The following is a 21,652-nucleotide window of genomic DNA, read 5'->3' as shown; positions in this document are numbered from 1 at the left end:
GAGAAATATTCCAAACAGAAAATTCTGTATCCATATGTACCATTGAGATAACAAAAGACTGGATAGACCAAGCCTGTATCTACAGAACACCAGCCTTTTGAAAACATCTGAAAACATGAAAACATTGGATGATTGATTAGATATTTGGCATCATGCAGCTACAGTCCTTGTCTCCAGGGATAGGTGTAAAACAAAAGTATTTTACCAAAAGATACTTTACTCTGTAATTAATCAGTAATTTGGGGAGTTAGGAAAGATCACATTTTGAATTGTTCCCCTTTAAATTTTTAGGAAATGTGCAGAAAATTCAGATTATAAATTAAGTGGAAACTTTTTTGCTCATTTTTGGACAGAGAGTGGAAACATATGAATCATTCCCAACCGTGTGGTTTGTTATGTTGTCTGGAACAACTTGGACTTTGAGGAGGGAGAGAGAAGTCCTGCTTGTATGAGAGGGGGATGGGTGGGGTAGGGGTCACTTGGGTTTGGTGCCAAGAATAAAAGGGTATTAATTCTCCACATTAAGCAAAGAGGAAGTCTGACATTTAGGGTCACATATCCTCACTTCTTTGAGTTAATTTTAATTTAGAAAAGCATTTAGGATTATCCCCTTTATCTGCTTGATTCTTCCTGAAGGAGAAAGGAGAAAGGTAGCTGTCAGAAGCTATAGGGTAGATGGCCTTGAGTGGACTCCCCTGGCCCTCAGAGAAGCACAGGAGTCCTACCCGAGGAGGGAAAAGGTTTTACTTCCTGGTCAGTGACTGATGCAGTGTTTATTTGTACTTTTTCTCTGGAGATTCATTGGTGGCATTTCTAACTACTCTTTTTGCACTAACCTTCCTGATTAGGATTAGTGGTCTCAAATATTTATATGTTCAATAAAGAATAAACAGATCATGACATTTTAGATGAAAGGTCAGAAGAACCAGAAGCTAGCCTGGCTTCTTAACATGTACTCAAAATGGGTTAGAGGATTTGGGATACTTAGTATCGTTTATTATCTTTATCTAATTGTCCTGTCTATCTGAACATCCTTCAGAAGGCTACCAGTGGTTTAATTAATTCTTTGATTTGACAGAGTAATTGTGTTCATGACAGTCATTACAGTTTAAGGCCTATCAAGGTAACTATCTTCTCTATTCTCTTTTCATCTACTATTCCATATATATATGAGCTTATGATATATGTTGCATTTCTATAAAGATGCTTCATATTTTAGAGTTTTCATTGTCACATGAGTTCTTCCCCTTAGAAAAATTGATATTATTGCATTAATAAATGTTGGCTTTATAAAAGAGGTCAAATTTGGGTGACTCTCTACTGGGGACAGAACTCAACTGGATATTCCAAGTCCTGTACAACTTGGTTCTCATGCTTGCTCACCTATCTTTTCCTCCTGCCACTTTCAAGCATGTTACCTTCACCATCCAATATAACCTTCTGACTATCTGCTAAACACGCCACTCTTTTCTGACTCTTAACATTCACTCATACTGTTCTTTTGGCCTGCTTAGGAATCCTACCCACTATTTAGTGCTCTATTGAAATCCCATAAGGCCACTCCAACACACCCCAGTGATACCATAAATTCTTTGAGGCCAGGCACAATGTCTTTTTGGAGCACACAAGGACAACCTACTCCAGCGTTCTTGCCTGGAGAATCCCATGGACAGAAGAGCCTGGCGGGCTACAGTCCACAGGAGTTGGACACGACTAAAGTGACTGAGCATGCATGCACAGTGTCTTTTATTTCTCCAAAGTCTTCCTTTGTGTCTAGCACACATAGTATAGGCTCAAGAAATCCAAATTGCCATCCTTAACAGTTAATAAGTCTAGGGGAAAAAATCTCCTGTGAACTTCTGATAATGATAAAAACCAGAGTGTTAGCAAAAGTGTGACATGTCCTTAATTTCAGGTGCCTATCCATTTTGACTGCTAGATTTTCTAATTGCCTAGCCCTAAGGTGACATCTGTATAAATCAGATGTGATTATTATAATTCTCTTTGAGAGTAATGTCTTCACATTTCCATGCCCACAGCCTGCCAAAAATATAGCTGATGAAAACCAGGGGGAATAGAGGAATTTCCTGAAGGGAATAAACAAGTACATTTTCTTTTTCATATTATATTTCCACAAATTCATTACTACAAATAATTCTTTTTCTTTTTTTTTTCAGAATACAAATAATTCTTAAATGCAGTTACATTTACCTATCATGGATCTTGTCGTTATAAAATATTACCTGGCACTAGAGTAAGATTTTTGCTATAGAAAGTAAAAGTTCCTCCCCTGCACTCCCCCCTCAACACACACACACATAAACAGAGACTGAGACAGAGAGAGCTAAAGATTGCCAGACAAAGAGAAGGGAGATATGAGACTTGGAGAATGTTCAAAAGAAAACCACAGTGAGAGTTAAAAGATTGGAAAATATGATATTCTAGAATCTTATCATAGTGAGTTACTTGTCCTTCTTCCTACTCAGTCACTCTCTCATCTACATTCTCACTCAGCCACTACCTTCTCCCAGTCGGTTGCCTACTCATCCACTTGACACCAACTACTGTCTGCCTAAACAGATACCCTCTCAGCTTATCTACCAATGGATGTTTGTTTCTGAACCAATATGAATATCAGAGACATAAGGAAAAGTATCTTTATGAGAGACTGTGTTGAGAGGGCATATTTGCATACATCTGTATATGTCACTATACACAAGTGTGTGTATCTCTGCATGGGTGGGTGGCTGAGAATTTAATCTGTGTGTGTCTGTGTATCTATAAATGTGTGTCACTGTGAAGAGGAGACAGTGCCTGTGTTCATCTTCTGTGGGCTTATCGGTGGATAACTGGGGTATGAGGGGGTCGTGAGTGTAGGACAGGTTTTCTGTGGTCACTCTAAGGAGAATTAGGGCTTCAGTAGACCCTATCCTGAGACAAGGGATCACCAATAAATGAGCTTCATGATGAGACAAATCTTTAGGAGGACAGGGTGGGTCACCATAGCCAAAGGAACAGAATTGTTTCTCACTTTCACCCACTTAGGTACTGAATCATACTAGCTAAATATTAATATTATAAGAGCAGAGCATTTCTGTCTAGATTTGCACTCTCTAAGGTACGGTGGTAGACGTGTGTGTATGAAAGTATTAGTTACTTAGTCATGTCCAACTCTTTGTGACTCTATGGACTGTATCCTACAGGCTCCTCTGTCCATGGGATTTTCCAGGCCAGAATACTGGAGTGGGTTGCCATTTCTTTTTCAGGGGACCTTCCCAACCCGGGGATCGAACCCAGGTCTCCCACGTTGCAGATTCTTTACTGTCTGAGCTGTAATATCTGTCATGGGGTTTTTCAGCTAAACCGGCCTTCTTCTCACTATCTTAAAATCATTCTTGCTTGTAGAACTGTAGTCTGTTAATTGACTAAGACTTGCCCCTGACTACTTAGAATATGTATAAATCTGTACATGTTCTGTATGTGTGTGGGAGGGTAAAAAATGCATTTTATTCCATTTCTACTTGAACTGTGTGCTAAGACTCATTTGAATCACCTTTCTCGCCCTCCAATAATTATATTGATTCTCTGACTCGATTAGTAGTAGTAACAGGCCCCTGTGTTTGAAGATCTTTTCTATTGTTTCTCAGATTTGAGAGCAAGTTTAGCAAGTGGATATTCCAACTATCTGTGCTCTCTAGTGAGTGAGTGAAAATTGCTCAGTCGTGTCCGACTCTTTGTGACCCCATGGACTATGCAGTCCATGGAATTCTCCAGACAAGAATACTGGAGTGGGTAGCCTTTCCCTTCTCCAGGGGATCTTCCCAACCCAGGGATCAAACCCAGGTCTCCTGCATTGCGGGTGGATTCTTTTTCTACCTGAGCCACAAGGGAAGCCCGATCTGTGCTCTTATCTTTCTGTTTTTCTTTTATTTCTTTTGTCCCAAGTCTCCTCTTCATCAACATCTGAAAGAGCTAACAATCATCAGTCTGAGAACAGCTTACACAACATTGACTCCAAGATTGTTCTTGGGTGGATGAAACTCCTGTCTGTTATTATTGGGCAAAAGAATATATTACAGAAATATAATATACACAAGGAAAGATTAAAGAAACAAGAATTATTAAACCCAAAGAAGTGAGGTTTAAAGGGGAAAATGTAATAATGACATTCAAGTTCATGAAGCGTTGATATATGAGGTAATGTCTTGTTCTTTATCTCCCCTGAAGATGGATCAGACAAGAACTTAAAACTGTAGCCCCAGGGATTTAGCTCTGGGGCTCATTCATTCATTTAAAAGCAATTAATGAGCATGCGTTTTGTTTATTTAAAATGAAAGTGTTAGTCTCTCAGTCTTGTCTGACTCTTTGTGACCCCATGGACTGGAGCCCACCAGGCTCCTCTGTCTATGGGATTCTCCAGGCAAGAATACTGGAGTGGGTTGCCATTTCCTTCCCCAGGGGATCTTCCCAACCCAGGGATTGAACCTAGGTCTCCCGAATTGTAGGCAGATGCTTTATGATCTGCGCCACCAGGGAAGCCAGTCCATGGGGTTGGAAAGAGTCGGACATGACTGAGAGACTTCACTTCACTTAAGAAACAAAATGGGGCTTCCCTGGTGACTTAGACAGTAAAGAATATGTCTGAGCAAGAAACCTGGGTTTGATCCCTGGGTCTTTAGGTCATTGTAGTAGGATCTGGGGACGTGGGAAATAAGGCACAGTGCCTGCCCTGAGGAACTTTGAGCTCAATAAGGGAGATAGATAAGGACATCTCTGAATTCAGTATGGTAAGTTCCATGGCAGAGGTTTGCACAGGGTGCTCTGAAGCACAGAGCAAGCACAGGTTGGTGAAAGGAAGTCACTGAGCTAAAAGCAGGAATCATAAATGGTTTTGTTGGAGAAGAGGACCAATTGGAGAGAAACTGAAGAAAGAATCGACAGGACTTGAAGAACGATTACAGTGCTTATAGATGATGGAGAGAAACAATTAAAAAGTGACTTTTGAGGAGGAGATGTCTTGAAGAATGGTGGTATTGGGCATAGAAATAGAGAAATTAGAAAGGGGCTAGTGGTTTTGGGGGTTGACTTGACTTCAGATTTGAGTTTATGTGATTGATCGTGGATCACTTAATATTCACTCACTCATCAAACTTTTATCAAACACCTGTTAGGTGCCAAGCAATAGAAGAGGTGTTGGGGTTCCGGTGATAAGCACAACAAAGCCCCAACCCTGGTGGAGTGCTCAGCTTAGTGTGGGGAGGCAGAAAAATGAGAACACAGTGACAACTGTGGTGAGTGATAGTGGAGGCACTGAGGGGCAGGGTGGGGAGGATGCAAGACTACATAGGAGGGCCAACAAAAGAGACTTCGGGTGGCATTTTGGACCCCCAGTTAGGGGACAAGGTTGGGGTTAGAGGCAAGGAGTGTTGTAGTCCAGAGAAAATAGTTTGTTCAAATATCTAGTGGAGGTTGAGCATGGAGCACTTGCAGAACTGAAAGGGCAAATGTTCTAGAAGGAGTTGACATTTGGGCCTCTGCAGTGGCTGAAAGATCAGGGCCAGAGACATAGGTTTGAGGGTATTTAGCATGGAGGGAGAAGCATGCAGTAGTGGGTTGAATGAGAGCCAAGGAGCAAGCCCTGAATCACCCTCCTGGTCTAGAAGGAAGACAACAGAGGAAGGGCAACAAATGAAGGAGAAAGGGGAGGATGTGTATAAAGAGGCAGGAACCAAAAAAGAATCATGCAAGTGGAAGAGAGTAGTGAGGCCTCTGGGAAAGTAGAGTTCCTTTGGTTAGTATTATCAAAGTAAACACTAGATTTAGGTTTTTAGTACAGGTTTTCTTTTAGAAGGTCCAAATCATAATTTACACATTTAAGCTAGAGACTTAACCAGGATACACCCCTGAAGAGAGGGAAAAGAAAAGAATGTGTAGCTTGTAGATCATTTGTGTAGAATTTCTGATAAGGAAACTGGGAGAGGGTGCGTCTTTGCTGGTTGGTTTCAGGACCTTCTGAGAAGAGGAGGGCTGGCCACCTGTTTCACCTGACTTGAAGACCAGTCTGCTGGTTTCCCCAAGAAGCCCTCAGGGAGAGAAGATCTCATACCCCCAGTATGTCACATGCCTCTCATTCTGGGACAAAGCCTGTGTCTATACAACAGCAAATAAATGTTTGGGGAAGAAATAAATTCAGGCATAAGGGTGTGGGCTTCAGTTTGTGGACCAGATGGTGTGTTCTGCTGTTGAAAGGCCATATGTAATTGATACATAAAGTGACAGACTGAAGCAAAAGCAAAGTAAGTATTTTAAGACAAGCAGTTAAAAAAAGAAGGCAGAATGTGACCCCAAAAGTGTGCTAAGATTTTGGCTACTGGCTTTTGGAAGAGCTGGGAACATCAGTGAATAGACAGGATATCAAAAAAGAGCTTGTCAAAGAATAGCAATGGGGTCACTGGCTCCAAGTATTTTTAAAGATGAAGTTGTCTACTGTCAATTGGGAAGGCTGAAGTTTGGGGTGGGTTGGCCTTTCTTCCATTCACTTCTCTCTGCAACCTCCAAGGTTCAGTTCCCACATCAAAACAGTGGGGATCTTGTCTAGGTTTAGGTAATGTTCGCCTTGTACCTTGTAGAAAGCAAGAGAGAATTCTGTGGCATTCAGTGGCAATAAAACATGTTTCAATAGAACAAAGAGAAAGGCTTTGCCCATTTCTAGGCTTTAAGACTTGCTGTGTCAGGTAGGTGTATATAGGTGTGCTCATATATGTGTGAATACATGTGCCTTCCCGGAGCATGACAGATGAAGATCACGGTCAAGTGTGTGCCATAAGGGGATTCTCTGGTTTTAATGAAGAGCTGGTGTTTGAATGTGTAACTAGATTTCTTGAGTGAAGCAATGATAAAGCTATCTGAAATAACCTGTGTCTAAAGAAGTGAAAAAAAAAAACACAGCAATTATTTGAGAGGGTTAGTGAAGCCATTTCTTTTTATGGGAAGCTGTCTGGAAGAAGAATAGACCATGCCTGGCTTTCTCAGAAATAGCAAAGCATTTTCCTCTTTGGGAAGGGTATAACAAAACACAAACAGGCCAAGTCTATATGACACAAATGAGGTGGAACTCGGGTAAAAATGTAATCAGACTGCCAATTAAGCTAACTTGGGCCTTTTAAAATCTCAGTTATGTAAATCAGCCAAGTCTTCCCCTCACTTTGTGCCATTTAGACACATGTACAATTTTTGAGAGAGCTCTAACAATGTAGTTACCTGGAAGTGTGGAGGGGGCAGGTTGTGTCATAGTTTCATAGCTAAATGGCTTCTCTAAGCCTCAGGGAAGCACAGAAGGGGCCAGAGGTAACCTCCTGCAGCAGGAAATGGGAGCTTCATCCTGCTCTCCTTGCCAACCTCCTGTCCCGTTTCCTCCAGCAGATATCTCCATTCCAATCTCCCCTGCCACTTGGGCCCACTAATTATTATAGATCCAGTGTTCAGAGAAAACTGCACTAACTAGGCATAGGCAGAGGGAGCCTGGCCAAGTCACTAAGTGGACTGCATGAAAAAAGAACAACAACACAACAACAACAAAGAGACATGTTTTACATAAGATTTTGCACACACCCACACACACATCCTTTTAGTTTACTTAGCATATAGCCATGATAATTACTTAGCCAAATCAATGAAATCATTCAAAACTAGAGTGGCACAGAATTTCTAGTTGCAAATGATTCGTTAGGGCTAGGCATGATAAAGAAGGGTGAGGAAATGGACTGCATAATTGCTTCAGTTCTCTGCTTCCCTTTGCATATGTTCGTTATTGAGAATCAATTCCAGTTTGAGAGGAGGCTTTAATTCCCAGTAAATGAATAGGAAGTGAGTAAGTAAACGTTCGGTATTTCCCTCGAATTATGTCTTGTAATGTAAGAAAACAGTGGCAAAAAGCCATCAACAGATGGTGTTTTCATTAGCCAAAGATTTATTTTTCCAAGCACTTTCATATTAATGAAGTAAGGTTGAAATTAGAGTCATCTTGTCAGTTCTAGTTCTGGGTTGATAAAATGTGCTGGCATTCGGCAAATTGCTAGGGGGTGGGCAGAGCGAAATAACCATTTGCTATGATGTTGTGATGGTAACCCAAGGTCTATAGTCTAATCAGACCCCACATTATATGTTCAGCCTTAATTTTTGTTTTCAGTGGCTTTACAGAAGCTGTGAGTCTCAGTTGTGAGCCATAAATGAGGAACACACGGCAGGGATTAGTACTGCTCTACACTATGAATTATTTATAAGATATCAGTTTCATGACAAGTGTTGCAACAGGTTGCATGCATTTGTTAGGAAACATTCTCCCCTTGGAATCCCATGTTTGAAAGAAACCACAGTACAGTTGAAACACAGGTTTCTAACATTATATATACTCTGAGCTCATCAATCCACACTATATTTACCTAATACATTGACAGAGTCATTTGTGATACATAGAATGTCCACTGATCTAGGAATCTGGACCACTCTGCCTGAGGAAATCACAAACTGATTGTATCCGTTACCCATGCCTACTCTCTAACTTGAGCTGGAATTTTTCAACTAACTACAGCTCCATCATATTCACCTTATGGCTCAATTTTTGAAGAGGAGTCCAGACTTGTAGCCTCTATGTCATCATTATTGACATACTAACCCTGCACAGTTTGGCACTTGCTTCCAAAACTCTGCTGAAACTCCTTAATCAAAGGTCACCAGTGACCTCTAATGACCAAATCCAGCTGTCTTTTATCAGGCCTCGTATTTCTTGCCCTCTCTGCATATTTCAGAGTGACAAATCCTTTCTTGAAACACGTTTTTCTTGATTATCCTCTTAGCTTGACCCATATCTGCATTACCAACTACTTTGCATATTGCAAGTCTCCTCCTGATCAGTGCCCCTGCTCCCAGGTCTTCTTGTTTTAGTCTGCCCCACATAGGTTGATCTCATAAATGCAGCCCTGATTATGTCATTGTCTTGCTCAAAAGCCTTTGATAAACACCTACTGCTTTAAAAAAAACAAGTACAGACTCCTCACCTAGACATTTAAGACCTTCATAACAGGGCCTCAATCTCCATTTCCAGCCTTGTGCCATATAATAGCCTTCATAGTACTAATAAAATACATATCAGTTTTACCTTAGTACCAGCACATACTGTAAAGCAGTTATCCTCCAATTAAAGAAATATCAGGGACTTCCCTGGTGGTCCAGTGGCTGAGACTCCATGAGTCCAATGCAGGAGGCTAGAGTTCAGTCCCTGGTTGGGGAACTAAGATCCCACATGCCTGCAGCGAAGAATTTGTGTGCTGCAGCAAGACCCGGTGCAGCCAAATAAACAAATAAAAATATATAAAAAATATCAAACCCCCCAAATTTAACTTAGTAATATCCATTATAAGGCTTTTGAAAATATTAACTACTTCAAAGTAAGTCCTAGGGCCCATATTTAAAACTTAGTTGTCATGAATGTCCACTGATTCATTCTTTCAATTCCTTCATGCAGTATATGTGGACTATATGCCCCTCAGGCAGAAGGGTTGCAACTAAGATCAAATCAGACATAATTCCCCTTCAGGGAGATTAAATTACACTTTAGAGCAGAAGATGGACAATAAACAAGCACCAACAGCTATCTAAGTATAAATTATAAGTACCATGAATAAATAAATCCATCACCATCCAGTTGAAAATAATTTGAGTGCACAGGTCTGGGTAAGAGTCTCAGGATGGACAATTATGGGGGATCTATGTTCTGATGTTAGGGGCCTAGATTTTAATGCTGACAGAGGAAATCAACAGGCCCCCAATATGGGCCATAAGAATGCTTTTTACATAGAAAACATTGCCCTTCTATAAAAACACTCTAAAGTACTTGGTGAAATTAATCACCTTTTTAAAAAAAACTTTTTTTTATATTAGAGTACAGCCCATTAACAATGTTGTGATAGTTTCAGATGTCCAGCAGAGTGACTCAGCCATACATATACATGTATCCTTTCTCCCCCAAATTCCCCTCCCATCCAGGCTGCCACATGACGTTGAGCAGAGTTCCCTGTGCTATACAGTAGGGCCTTGTTGTTTATCCATTTAATATATAGAAGTGTGTACCTGTGCATCCCAAACTCCCTAACTATCCCTTCCCTTTCCCCTTTCCCCTTGGGAAGCATAAGTTCGTTCTCTAAGTCTGTGAGTCTCTGTTTTGTAAATGAGTTCATTTGTATCTTTTTTTTTTTTTTAGATGTTATGTGTAAGGATATCATATAATATTTCTCCTTCTCTAAGACCCATCTTAATTTCATCTCCTCTTTATCTCTGAAGTCAGAGCACCTTGAATAGAGTGGGTGCTCAATACCTTCTGTATTAAATACAAATGAAATACCTTTTGTATTAAGTCTCTGAACTGCCATCTCTTTCCTTTGTCCTGACATCTTCTTTGCTTAGAACTGACGTCCAAATCAACAATTGTGGGCCTTCGTGTTTTCCTTTGTCTCTCTTCCTTTTTCCTTGCTCAGGGGAAGACCACAGATTGAGATGGTGGTGGAGTTAAGGAAGGCCAGGAGAGACACAGTGCCCAAGCCAAGAAAAATGGAACAAATGGTGAAAACTCACTCCCATGGGAATAAAGCCAGAGAACCCAAGAGAGATCTGGCAAGAAGCAGGGATTAAGTTGATCCTCATAATCCAGATTGAGGAAAAGTGAGATCAGATTACCTGTCCTAGCAATATATATATATCCATGGGAATACTCACCTGGGATAGATTCGTGGGACAGTGCCAAGGATACTAAGGAACCACAGCTACCTAGCAAAGAAGAAAGGGGCCAAGTATACGAGTCCTCTCCCCTTTTTCCCACTCTTCCTTGCCCCCTCTTCCCTGCCCCTGCCCAAAACATGAACTTTGAACAACTGTGAACTGTAGGAATGATGAAGACAGCAATGAAGCAATGGGCACAACCAAGGGAAGGCATGCTATGCTAGCGGAATAAAGGCCCAGAAGTTGGGGTATTACATTTGGAGCAGACTTTGTTGGGATGGTGAGTGAGAGAGGAATGGTTATTGGGGCAGGTCCTCAAAGAGAAGCAGCCGCCAGAGTTGAAGACTTGAAAATGAGAAGTAATTAAAAAAAAATCCTATTATTAATCTAGAGTGAATAACATTCTGTTTTTGTTTTCCCACAGGAGGAATGGAAGAGAGTAGCTTGCTCAACTGAAAATATGCTAGGAGGTCTTAGTACTGCTGTAACCATGTTGTAATAAACAGATTTGCAAAGAATCTATGTCCCAATAAATGATAGTAAGCAATGAATGTCCTGTCTTGATATAGCCAGGCTTTGCAGTTTGAAGTCTAGCATTTCTGTAGGCTATTGCTTAGTGCCAAAAGAGGGAAGCTGTGAGATAGAAAGCTAGATTCTGATGAATTTCACACTTAAAATACCATCTTTTTTTTCTTTCTGAAAGAACCTACAAAAGACAAAGACAAAAAAAAATATCATGAAATACTGAGGCAAAACTGTATCTGATGACTAGAGACCTGGGTTCCAGTCTTAGCTTTGCCACATGCTAATTTTATGACTGGGCAAAGCACTTTAACCCCGCTCTGCAGATCATTTCTCTCATCTGTAAAATGCTGACATTATTATTAAATGATATGTTTGAAATTGCCTTGATTAGTGTCTGGGTAGTAATTGTTCAATAAGTTATAGTTTTCTTAGTCAACTTACCTGTAAAAAAGAGAATAAAACCTGTTTTCCCTATGTCACAGGATTACTATGAGGGCAAAATGAGATATTGACTCTGAGATACTTTTAAAAGTTTAAAAATATTATAAAGAACATAAAGTTGCTTTAAAGTCATTAAATTCCTACATCCTCAAAGTCATGAATGTCATTTTTCCCCAAAAATAGCAATCTGGAGCAAAGATACAGCATTATTAGTCAGCACCTAGAACAATGCTTGGCCCATATGCAATGAATCTTTGAAATAATTGTTGACTGACTGATAGCCACATGATACTGGGTCTCAAACTCATCGAACATTTCTTCTTTCTCCCCCCTCTTCCCTGCTTCTCTCTGGCTTCATATTTGGCAATGGCAGCAAACTCTGGAGATGAACCTCACCAACCTGGTTAAGCGCAACAGTGAACTAGAAAATCAAATGGCCAAGCTAATACAGATCTGCCAGCAGGTTGAGGTACGTAACAGAAACTTTTGTCATTCTTTCAAAGAACTGGGATCCAGTGATCCTTTTGAGGGGATTTGTTTTGCCAGAGTATGACTCAGTCATTTGGAGTGAAAGGCTTAATGAGAATTCTAAGAAACGTAATTCCTTCAAGATGCATGTTCCAAGAAAAGTGGCAGATAGCTATTGTTTAAAGGATAATAATAAGTGGTAGTGGTGAGTGGAGGGGAAGACATCAGCCCAAGGGGCAGTGCTGTCTCCTCTTCCAATACCAGGTGGTATGAGAATCCAACAGGAAGTGTGTTTCTTTCTTTATCAGACTGGACATCATAGCTCCTTAAAGAGATTGCTGGAGAGTAAGAAAAGTTGGGAACCTGAGGTCCTTGGGGATAGAGTGAGCTTTGTTCAATGCAATATTATTTCTGTAAAAAATACCAGAATTGCTTCTCTTCTTCCTAGCCCCTTCTCCCTTCTTTTTCATACACCTTACCTGGTCCTCACTCATCACCTTTCTTCTACTTCTTGTCATCATCAAATGGTATCTATGTTAAAGTTATCTGTTTCCAAATGTGTTATCTACATCAAATCTCAGAACAAAGCTTATGAGAGGAGTTGACCTCTTCATAAGTGGACATGATAGAAGAAAGATGCTTTTTCTCTCTTTTTCTCAAGAGCCTGAAACTTCAGCCATAGCATTTGGTTTTGTGTTGATTTTCTTGATGAGGTGCTGGTAGAGCTTAAAGTATAGACAGTGTTGGGTAAAATATTATAGGACTCCTTGTGGGCAGTGGTTGGGTAAAAATGTTTCTATTTATAGCCTGATACTCTAGTTCTAGGGCTTCCCTTATAACTCAGATGGTAAAGAATCTGTCTGTAATGCAGGAGATCTGGGTTCGATTCCTGGGTCAGGAAGATCCCTGGAGAAGGAAATGGCTACCCACTCCAGTATTCTTGCCTGGAGAATCCCATGAACAGAGGAGCCTGGCACACTACAGTCAAAGGGGTTGCGAAGAGTCGGACACAACTTACTGACTAAAACCACCACCACTACTCTAGTTCTAGTCTTACTTATATCACAGAAAATGTAATGGTTCAAGTTTATTTTAAACAATAAAATAACTTTATTAATATCTCATCTCTTAATCCCCCCTGAGGATTCCTATTTAAAAGAATGTGGATAATCTTCTTATGAAAGAATCAGAAAGGCAAATTCTTTGCCTTCTTATGAAAGGCAAAGAATCTTATATGAGTAACCATTCCTGATTGTTTGGATATCTTAAAGTACTGGGTTTCTAAAAGTAGGTTGTTCTTGTAGGATGAGCATACCATAGCAATTTAATCACTGCTGGGTGTTCCATTCATGGAAGAGAGTGGTGGTGCATTAGGGTACATAGGATACTGGTTAAACTCAGGTGCAAAATTGTGGAATGGGGTGGGGAATTTAGGAAGAAGTATAAGGAATGGAAAGAAAAAATACTGGAATGTAAGTTGGAAAATTGGGTTCTAAATGTGACTTTGTCATTAACTGGTAGTATGATCTTGGGTAAGTCATCTAGCCTTTCAACTTCAATGTCCTTACCTATAAAATGAGGGATTTAACTGAATACATGACCTTCACTGTCTGTTCCAAAGGCATGATTCTGTGAATAGTTACTTTATTCTTTTCTTTTTCTCTTCAGTCTCATCCTTTCCAAGAGGGGAGAAGCAAAATAGAAGGCATTTTAGAATGGTTTTCAGCTAATCAGAATCCCTTTATGTTCCACTCTATCAAAGCTTCTGATTATGCCGCTAGATTACAGTGTAAGAAATCCACACTGGTGAAGAGACAAGGAAGTATTGTGAACAGGAGACAAGAAAAGGAATCCCTTTGGTTTAGAATTTGCATGATTGAGGGTGGGGTAACAGCTCTTAGTGAATAAAACATGGTTAGAAATTATAATAATCGCTTCCTCAGTCTCATCAAAAAGTTATTTAAGTAGAGAGCAAGTTGTAGTGAAATTAGCAAAGTAAGCGGTTTCTTTTCATTGCTTATTCACTTTAACACTGCTATAACATCTTATTACACACCCCTCCCCCCACCTGCAGAAGCTTATCGCTCTGGCCAGCCTCACCCAAACAGAGCCCTGTTCTAACCTTTCCCAGCCCATTGCACCAATCAAACCTGTATAATTCAGGGCCCTACTGTTTTCCAGCATTAAGGAGCTAGCCTCATAAAACAATACATCATTGTATAAATGGAGAAGGACTCATTCTGGCCCTCTAGGTTATAGGCAATGTTTTCACAGAGCCTTTCTGAAGCTAGTATTCCTGCTTGAGCCTTCAGGAGATGATGCTAGTGCCAAATGTAAGCAGAGTAGCTGGGAAGAGCAGCCCCATGGCAACCAGCAAAGGAGGTGTTTAAGAGGCTTCCTTAGGGACGCTTATAAAATCCTTGGCCACTGTCTGCTTTCACACACAAAAGGTCACCTTTTATTGATACTTACTTATGCATAGCATTGGGCTTCCCTGGTGGCTGAGACATTAAGAATCTGCCTGCAAATGCAGGAAATGCAGGTTCGATCCCGGGGTTGGGAAGATCCCCTGGGGAGGGCATGGCAATCCACTCCAGTATTCTTGCCTGGAGAGTCCCATGGACAGAGGAGCCTTGAAGGCTATAGTCCATGGGGTTTCAAAGAGTCAGAAATGACTGAGCGACTAACACTAACTATGCATAGCACTGTACCAGGTGCAAGGAAAATGGAAGAGACACAGTATTTATCCTCTAAGGGCTTACATGTTATACAAATCCACCCTAATGTAGATACACATGTGCAAGCAATACAGACAGTGGAGTTAAAATATTAACTGAGAATTGGGAAAGAATCTTGAGATAGTACATTAAATGTCAAGAGTAAGAGTGTATCTTGGGAGTTAAGTCCACCATCTTTTCAGTTTAGGATTCTGTCTTTGGTGGAGGCCCTACAGGATGGCTTCTGGATGCCCATGGCTGTGCTGTATGCCATCACCCCTTCTGAAAGGTTAGGGATGTGCCCTAACTTCCCCATAATAATAGGGTGAATCCAGAGTCCTTATTATGTTCATTTGGCACAGAGCCTGTGTGTCCAAAAGGCTTCAGGACAGCCCCCGGGATTAGAAAGGCAGTTAAAGAACGGATTTGAAACTTCATACATGCTTATAAGGCCTTCCCTCATAGCTCAGTTGGTAAATCATCTGCCTGCAATGCAGGAGACCTGGGTTCAATTCCTGGGTCAGGAAGATCCCCTGGAGAAGGAAATGGCAGCCCACTCCAGTATTCTTGCCTGGAGAATCCCATGGACAGAGCAGCCTGACAGGCTACAGTGCATGGGATCGCAAGAGTCAGACACGACTTAGCGACTAAACCACCACCACCACCACATGCTTATAAATACTTTATAAAATGAAATAAATAGAAGGAGACTGTCTGTCATGGGAGCCAGAAAATGAGGGATTATTTGACTTTTTTTTTCCATTTTATCTAATGCAAATTTGTCTATCAGGAATGACTGTATTCACAGTGTAAAGCAGGCATTTCACTTCAGGCGGGAGTGGAGGATCCCAGCTAAGGCACTTCTGAGAAAACTGGAATAGGCTATTTTCCTGCCAGACCTGTTCCCCTTCCTGATTGTCTGCAAATATTTTTGTCACAGATTGACTTTTCATAAAAGAGCCATAAATACTGCCTCCCCCTCCTGGTTCTTTCTCCCCATTCTCTATTCTCCTCAGAAAGTAAACAAAGCTGCAGTCTTCCTATTATTACAGAAACAGAGATTAGGATCACCACAGATTTGTTAGCTGAATTCTTTGGTAATGCAAGACTCTTAGAGTCACTGCCCAGCTTTTCAGAATTCCGTGGATAGGCAGTTGGAAAATATTTTCTGTTGGGGCTGGAGAACATGGGAAGGAGGGAGAGGCAGGCCCAAGACTCCTTTAATCTGGTTAAGGAAGGGAATGCTCTGACCTTGCTACTCTGGCCACTTGATCTCTATATATAGTTCTTTGTCCCATCTCATCAGGCATCTTTTGTTTACATTTCCAGAGGAAATCTCTGTTTAATGCATAGCCAAGGGAAAATATATACCAACAGATGAATATTTCCTCTTGGCTTCCAAGTCTGCATGGTTTTGTGAATAAATAAGCATTCCTGAAAATACTGAGAGGAAGAAAAATGGTAAAATACTAATCAGTCAGGCAACGACATTTCTTAAGCAAACATGATGTGCTCCATGTGGTAGGTCATTTGGGGGCTACGAAAAAAAAAAAAAAGTTGTTGATGACCTCCAGGAACTTTTATTCTAGCGAGGAATAACCCAGTACCTAGTGAGAAAGGGGAGTATTTGTAAAACAGCTTGCAGTATAGGAAGCACAGATGAATGTAGCATGACCCTCCCAGGTTTACTTATTTTATCTTATTGTTAAATTTTAGGGCATGAAGTGGATTAAAGCACTTTCCTGGCTATTCTGTGTGCCATCTGTTTTCTTCTCCTTCAGAAATGCTGCCGGACAATGGGTCTGTCCATCCCAGAATCCCATGGGTAGATTGATTTCTTGCTGGCTCTTCTCAAACCGTTTGAGGACCTGGGTGGCACAGCTCTTTAGCATTAACAGAAAGAAAAAAAGAAACGAGATGAACTGGCTTCCCTTAATTTGCAGAATTTCAGCTTTTCATCTTGCCACCAAGTCTTTGTTCCAATAACTTTCAGAAGTCTTCTATTAGAGTTCAAACTGTAGGTAACTTGGTGTTCTCCCCTTTCTACTCTTGTTGCTCACTGAAATGGTATTTGGTTTGGAAATAGCAACAGTCAATGTCTACTTCTCCAAGCATAAAAATAGATATCTTAAAAGAAATTAGTTGAAAAAAACATTGTGTTGAGTGATTCCAGCAGATGATCCTGAAATGTTTTCAAGTGGTTGAACTAGAAGAAATAATAGAATCTTAACTCATTAAAGCACAAATATGTTTGTTGGAAGACTCTTCTGCAAGCACTGAGGATATGATAAAACAGAGTCATTAGAGAGATGTAAGCATAATTAGGGAAAATTTAGTGGAGAAAATGCACTTTAGACAAATGTTGAAGGAGGAAAAATAAATTCTCCCCTTCTGCTGAGACAGGGAGCAAAGGTATTAAAAGAGGTGGAAATAAGCAAATTGTATGGGCAAAATGGTATATACACTGGCTATACAGAGATAAACAGTAAATAGTCCCTGATCTCAAGGAACTTGTTTAACAGGTAAAATGTAAAATATAATGTGAAGTGGTAATTATTGTAATGAAGGTAAGTGCAGGATGACAAGCTAGCCTAAAGAAATACCTGTCTGTCTGAGGGACTTAGGAAGGACTGTAGAGTGGGACCAAAAATCAAATTGTCTTAAATAAGAGTAGAATTTTGCCCCCCAAAATGAGAAAAGAGAGTGAAGGGAACACCATATAAGAACACAGGAGGGTAAATAGCATAGAGGTGTTCGAGGGAGCACCAGAAGTTTAGTTCAGCCAGAATGTGAGATGGGAGAATCATTGTGAGAGGTGAGTATGGAGAAGTGGCTAGGGCCTGGGTAGCGAAGGGCCTTGTATACCATGCACAGGTGTTTGGACTTTATCCTGTAGACTCTGGGGACCCATGGAAGGATTTAAAGTGAGTGAATAACTGGATATGGTCTTCATTTTGGGATTGCTCTGGCTGTAGTATGCAGGATGGAGCAAGTGTCAAGGGTCAAAACTGAAGGCAAAGAGACCAGTGAGGTGGCTTTTACTGATCCCTGGAGAGATGAAGGCCAACCTAAGGCAGTGGCAGTACGGTTAGGGAGCAGGAGATAAATTCAAAACAGATTTGTGGGAAGTAGAATCAATATTTCTTGGAGAGCAGTTAGATGAAGTGGGTAGAGAGATGAGAGAATAGTAGGATGATCTATAGGTTTCTGTCTTGGGGAACTAAATGAATGTGTTGCCTTTAACTAGGTTAGGAAATAAATGGAATTCTTTTTAGACAAGTGAGGTTTGTTGTGCCATGGGTCAGAGAGTCAAGTAGGAAACGCCCAGTGGACAGCTGTCTGGGTCTGGAGGTCAGGAGAGAGGTCTGGGAAAGGGATAAACACTGGGGAGTCATCTAAGTAGCACTGAAAGCCATGGAGAATGTGTACAATGAGAAGAAAGCCTAGGACACCGAAAGCAATTGTTTGTCACTGAGAATACAACAACAAGCCGACTTTCCAAAAATAAATGGAAAGGCTGGAGCCTTTTACAAAGTTACTGAGGGATGGCATGTGTTTAAAAAATTAAATATCAGAAGGAAAATTTTCAATTGTGGGCATAATCAACATTTTAGATACTACCTCTGTAAAGACTGCAATAATAAGTGACAAGGAAGATTTCCCACATTACAGGTAAGCACTTTATATGTGTTAACTCATTTAATCCTCACAACTCTATAAGGTAAACACTATTCTTATTCTTGCTTTACAGATAGAGACATTGAGATACAGAGAGATTGAAGTGATTTGCCAAGGTCATGCTGCTAGTAGGTAACAGAGTGTGGATTTGAGTCCAGGCACTTTAGCTCCAGAGCCTACACCCCTGAACACCCCATTATTATACTTCTTTTGCAAGGCCAAGGCATACATCACTTGGATGTCCCTTGTTCATCACCAGTGGTTCCTGACCATCATGAGGATGACTTATAGTGAGTAAGGGGAATGATATATGGGTGTGAATTCTGAAGGAAAGCAAAAGAAACAGAAGGTGCAGAATGGAGGAAGAAAATTGACAAAACAGAGGCTCAGAATGGCAAAGGAAGAGAGGCCTTCAAGGTGTGGGAGTCTTGATAGAGTCCATTGGAGCAGCGCCGTTATATAGGAAGATATAATTAGTGACCTTTGAGAGAAGGTTCAGTGGAAAGGTGAGGATAAAGTCAGAGAGGTCCACGAGAAAGTAAGTTGTAAGGAAATACATGCTGTGAGAAGTTTGACCATGTAAGTAAAAAGATAAATAGAGTGATAGTTATTATCCTTTTGAAATGCTAAATGATCAGACTCACAAACACTCTGTACAGTATTCTGGTTGTTTATTTATTACTTGGTAGCTCACAATAAGAGTCACTAGATCCACTGACTGACTATACATGCTTCATTTCCCATCCTGATTTGGCTTTCAGCCCCCTTTCCAACCCTGGGCCCTCCTGCCCAGCTCCAAGTTTCTACAGCTCACTCCTCAGTTTCTACATCTTGCTCCTTGTAGAAAGTGTGTGGGTTCTGGGATGAAATGTGATACGGTAACTTTGGAGTTGGGTGTGCTAGCTGTGTAACCCTGGACACACACATAACTTCTCTGAGCCTCAGTTTCATTATCTATGAAACTTAGATTAATCATATTTTTAAGGGAAAGGTAATATATGTAAAACACTTGCTACTGTAACAAGCAGATAGTCAAGGCTCAATAAATGGTAGTACCAGTGGCAGCAGCAGCAGGAGTGATAATAGGAGCACTTAGTATTCATAGTACTAGTATTAATAGTGCATATGCATGCTAAGTTGCTTTTGGTTGTGTCCAACTCTTGTGCGACCCTATGGACAGTAGCCTGCCAGGCTCTTCTGTCCATGGGATTCTCCAGGAGTGGGTTGCCATGCCTTCCTCCCGGGGATATTCCCAACTCAGAGATCGAACCCCCATCTCCTGTGGTTCTTGCATTGGCAGGCGGATTTTTCATCACTAGCACCACCTGGGAAGCCCGGTATTAATAGTACTAGCAGTATTTCTGGGCACCTCACCTTTGCCAGAGATTCCTAGTCCCAACTTCAGAACTTCTAAAGGATCATCAATATTTCTGAGGGTGGGGAAGACAGTCAGTCCCCAGCAATCACAATCAATCTCAAATGTAACACATGAACTAGAACTTGCCTTGGGAAAGGGGAGTGGTGATGAAATTGCAGCACTAAAAATGTTGGAAATCTCAGCTACATGGTCCTATTTAACCACCCACCCACATCTGTGCAAAGGTGGTACACCAAAAAGGGTTATTATGCTCAATAAGCTGCCGGTTTTCAGTTACTGAATGAAACTAATTTTATTTACTATGGAAAAGTTCACTGCCCTTCTGCACGAATATCTAGGGGTTTCTTTAAGTTGATATTTATGTAAACTTGCCTATTATCCTGCCCAAATTCCCCTTGATTACTGCCCCTAAGCAAAGGCAAAGAAATGTTTTGGGGAGGGACAGATGCTTTCATCTCTAGTGGTTTTTAAAACAGTGACTTTGGGGGATTTTTTTTAATTGAAGTGTAATTGACATACAACTCTTTGTTAGTTCCAGATGCACAGTACAGTGATTCAATATTTATTGAGGATTTTAAAATGTTTATTAGCCAGAATGTTCTGTGAGTATTTTTGTGGAAGATGGAAGAGCAAGAGGAGCAGACTTAATGTTAAGCTCCTGAGGAGGATTTGGCCTCCCAGTGCCTCATGAGAATGAAATAGCTATTTTGAAGCCAGTGTGGAATAATAGGTGAAGAAATGGTTTTCATGAACAATGGGAAACAAGTACAGAGTGACCTAGTCAGTCTATTCATTTATATTAGTGAAATGACTAATTCAGAGTATTATAGTCAATCTTATTAAGTATATGGCGATGGATAGTTAATATAGATGAAAAACCTAAATCAACTGTGCAATCTTAAGTGTGGGCATAGCCTATTTTTATACTAGAAAAGAAAATGCTTTATAATTTCTCAGACACCTAATGTGTTTCATTCTTTTGTGACAATTCTTGATATATTCCAGTGAAATAAAAATTTTGAGGACATTAAAGGCTGCATTTGAAACATTTGGAGGGTGTGAACACATGACAGGCTATAAGGATAAAATGAGTTAGGATTAACATTGTTTTCCCTTCCCTCCTCCCGACACCTATAGGGCATATAAGCTTTCCAGTGTGGCCATGTTTTCATATTCAAAACAGTTCATATAGGCATGTACTCTTGTTCTGTTTTTGTGCCTTTGGAGGGGGGAGTGCAGTGAAGCTCACTTTATAGCTCCATTCCCCTTCTGCTGCCTTCTTCCTCCAGTTCCTGTTTCTCAGTGTTCAAATTCCAGGTTATTCACTAAATGACAAGAACACTTGCCTAATTTTGGATTCTTCTGCTTGCTCCACTCTTTGCACAGCCCGTCCAAATTTCCCACTTCCAATGTGCTATTGAAAAGTTGGTGGAATTATAATAATTCCGGTTATAGCCATATCAAGCCTACCCTATAACCTTTAAATGTTTCCAGTTGCACCTCTGTCTCCAATCTTCCTTGCCATCAACCCAACCGAAACACCAAACAGATAAATCAAAAACCAAAAAAAAAAAACACCCTAAAATGAAAACAACATCCACCACTATAACAGACATGCATACAGCCATTGAAATGCCCTTTCTGTCTCTGCTTGTCTGGAATAGTTCAGCTG

General features: G+C 40.6%; 1 protein-coding gene across 2 annotated transcripts in view; it reads left to right on the top strand.

The window, feature by feature from the left end:
- MID2 (midline 2) overlaps positions 1 to 21,652 on the top strand; it is a 104,064-nt gene that overhangs the window by 15,492 nt on the left and 66,920 nt on the right. For both annotated transcript variants that reach the window (XM_065915553.1, XM_065915552.1), the window contains exon 3: positions 12,113 to 12,208. In XM_065915553.1, the coding sequence (XP_065771625.1) occupies positions 12,113 to 12,208 (96 nt within the window). The remainder of the gene's footprint in view (positions 1 to 12,112; positions 12,209 to 21,652) is intronic.

Source organism: Muntiacus reevesi, chromosome X (assembly GCF_963930625.1).
Source record: "Muntiacus reevesi chromosome X, mMunRee1.1, whole genome shotgun sequence".
Taxonomy (NCBI): domain Eukaryota; kingdom Metazoa; phylum Chordata; class Mammalia; order Artiodactyla; family Cervidae; genus Muntiacus; species Muntiacus reevesi.
This window is presented reverse-complemented; position numbering and strand designations above follow the sequence as displayed.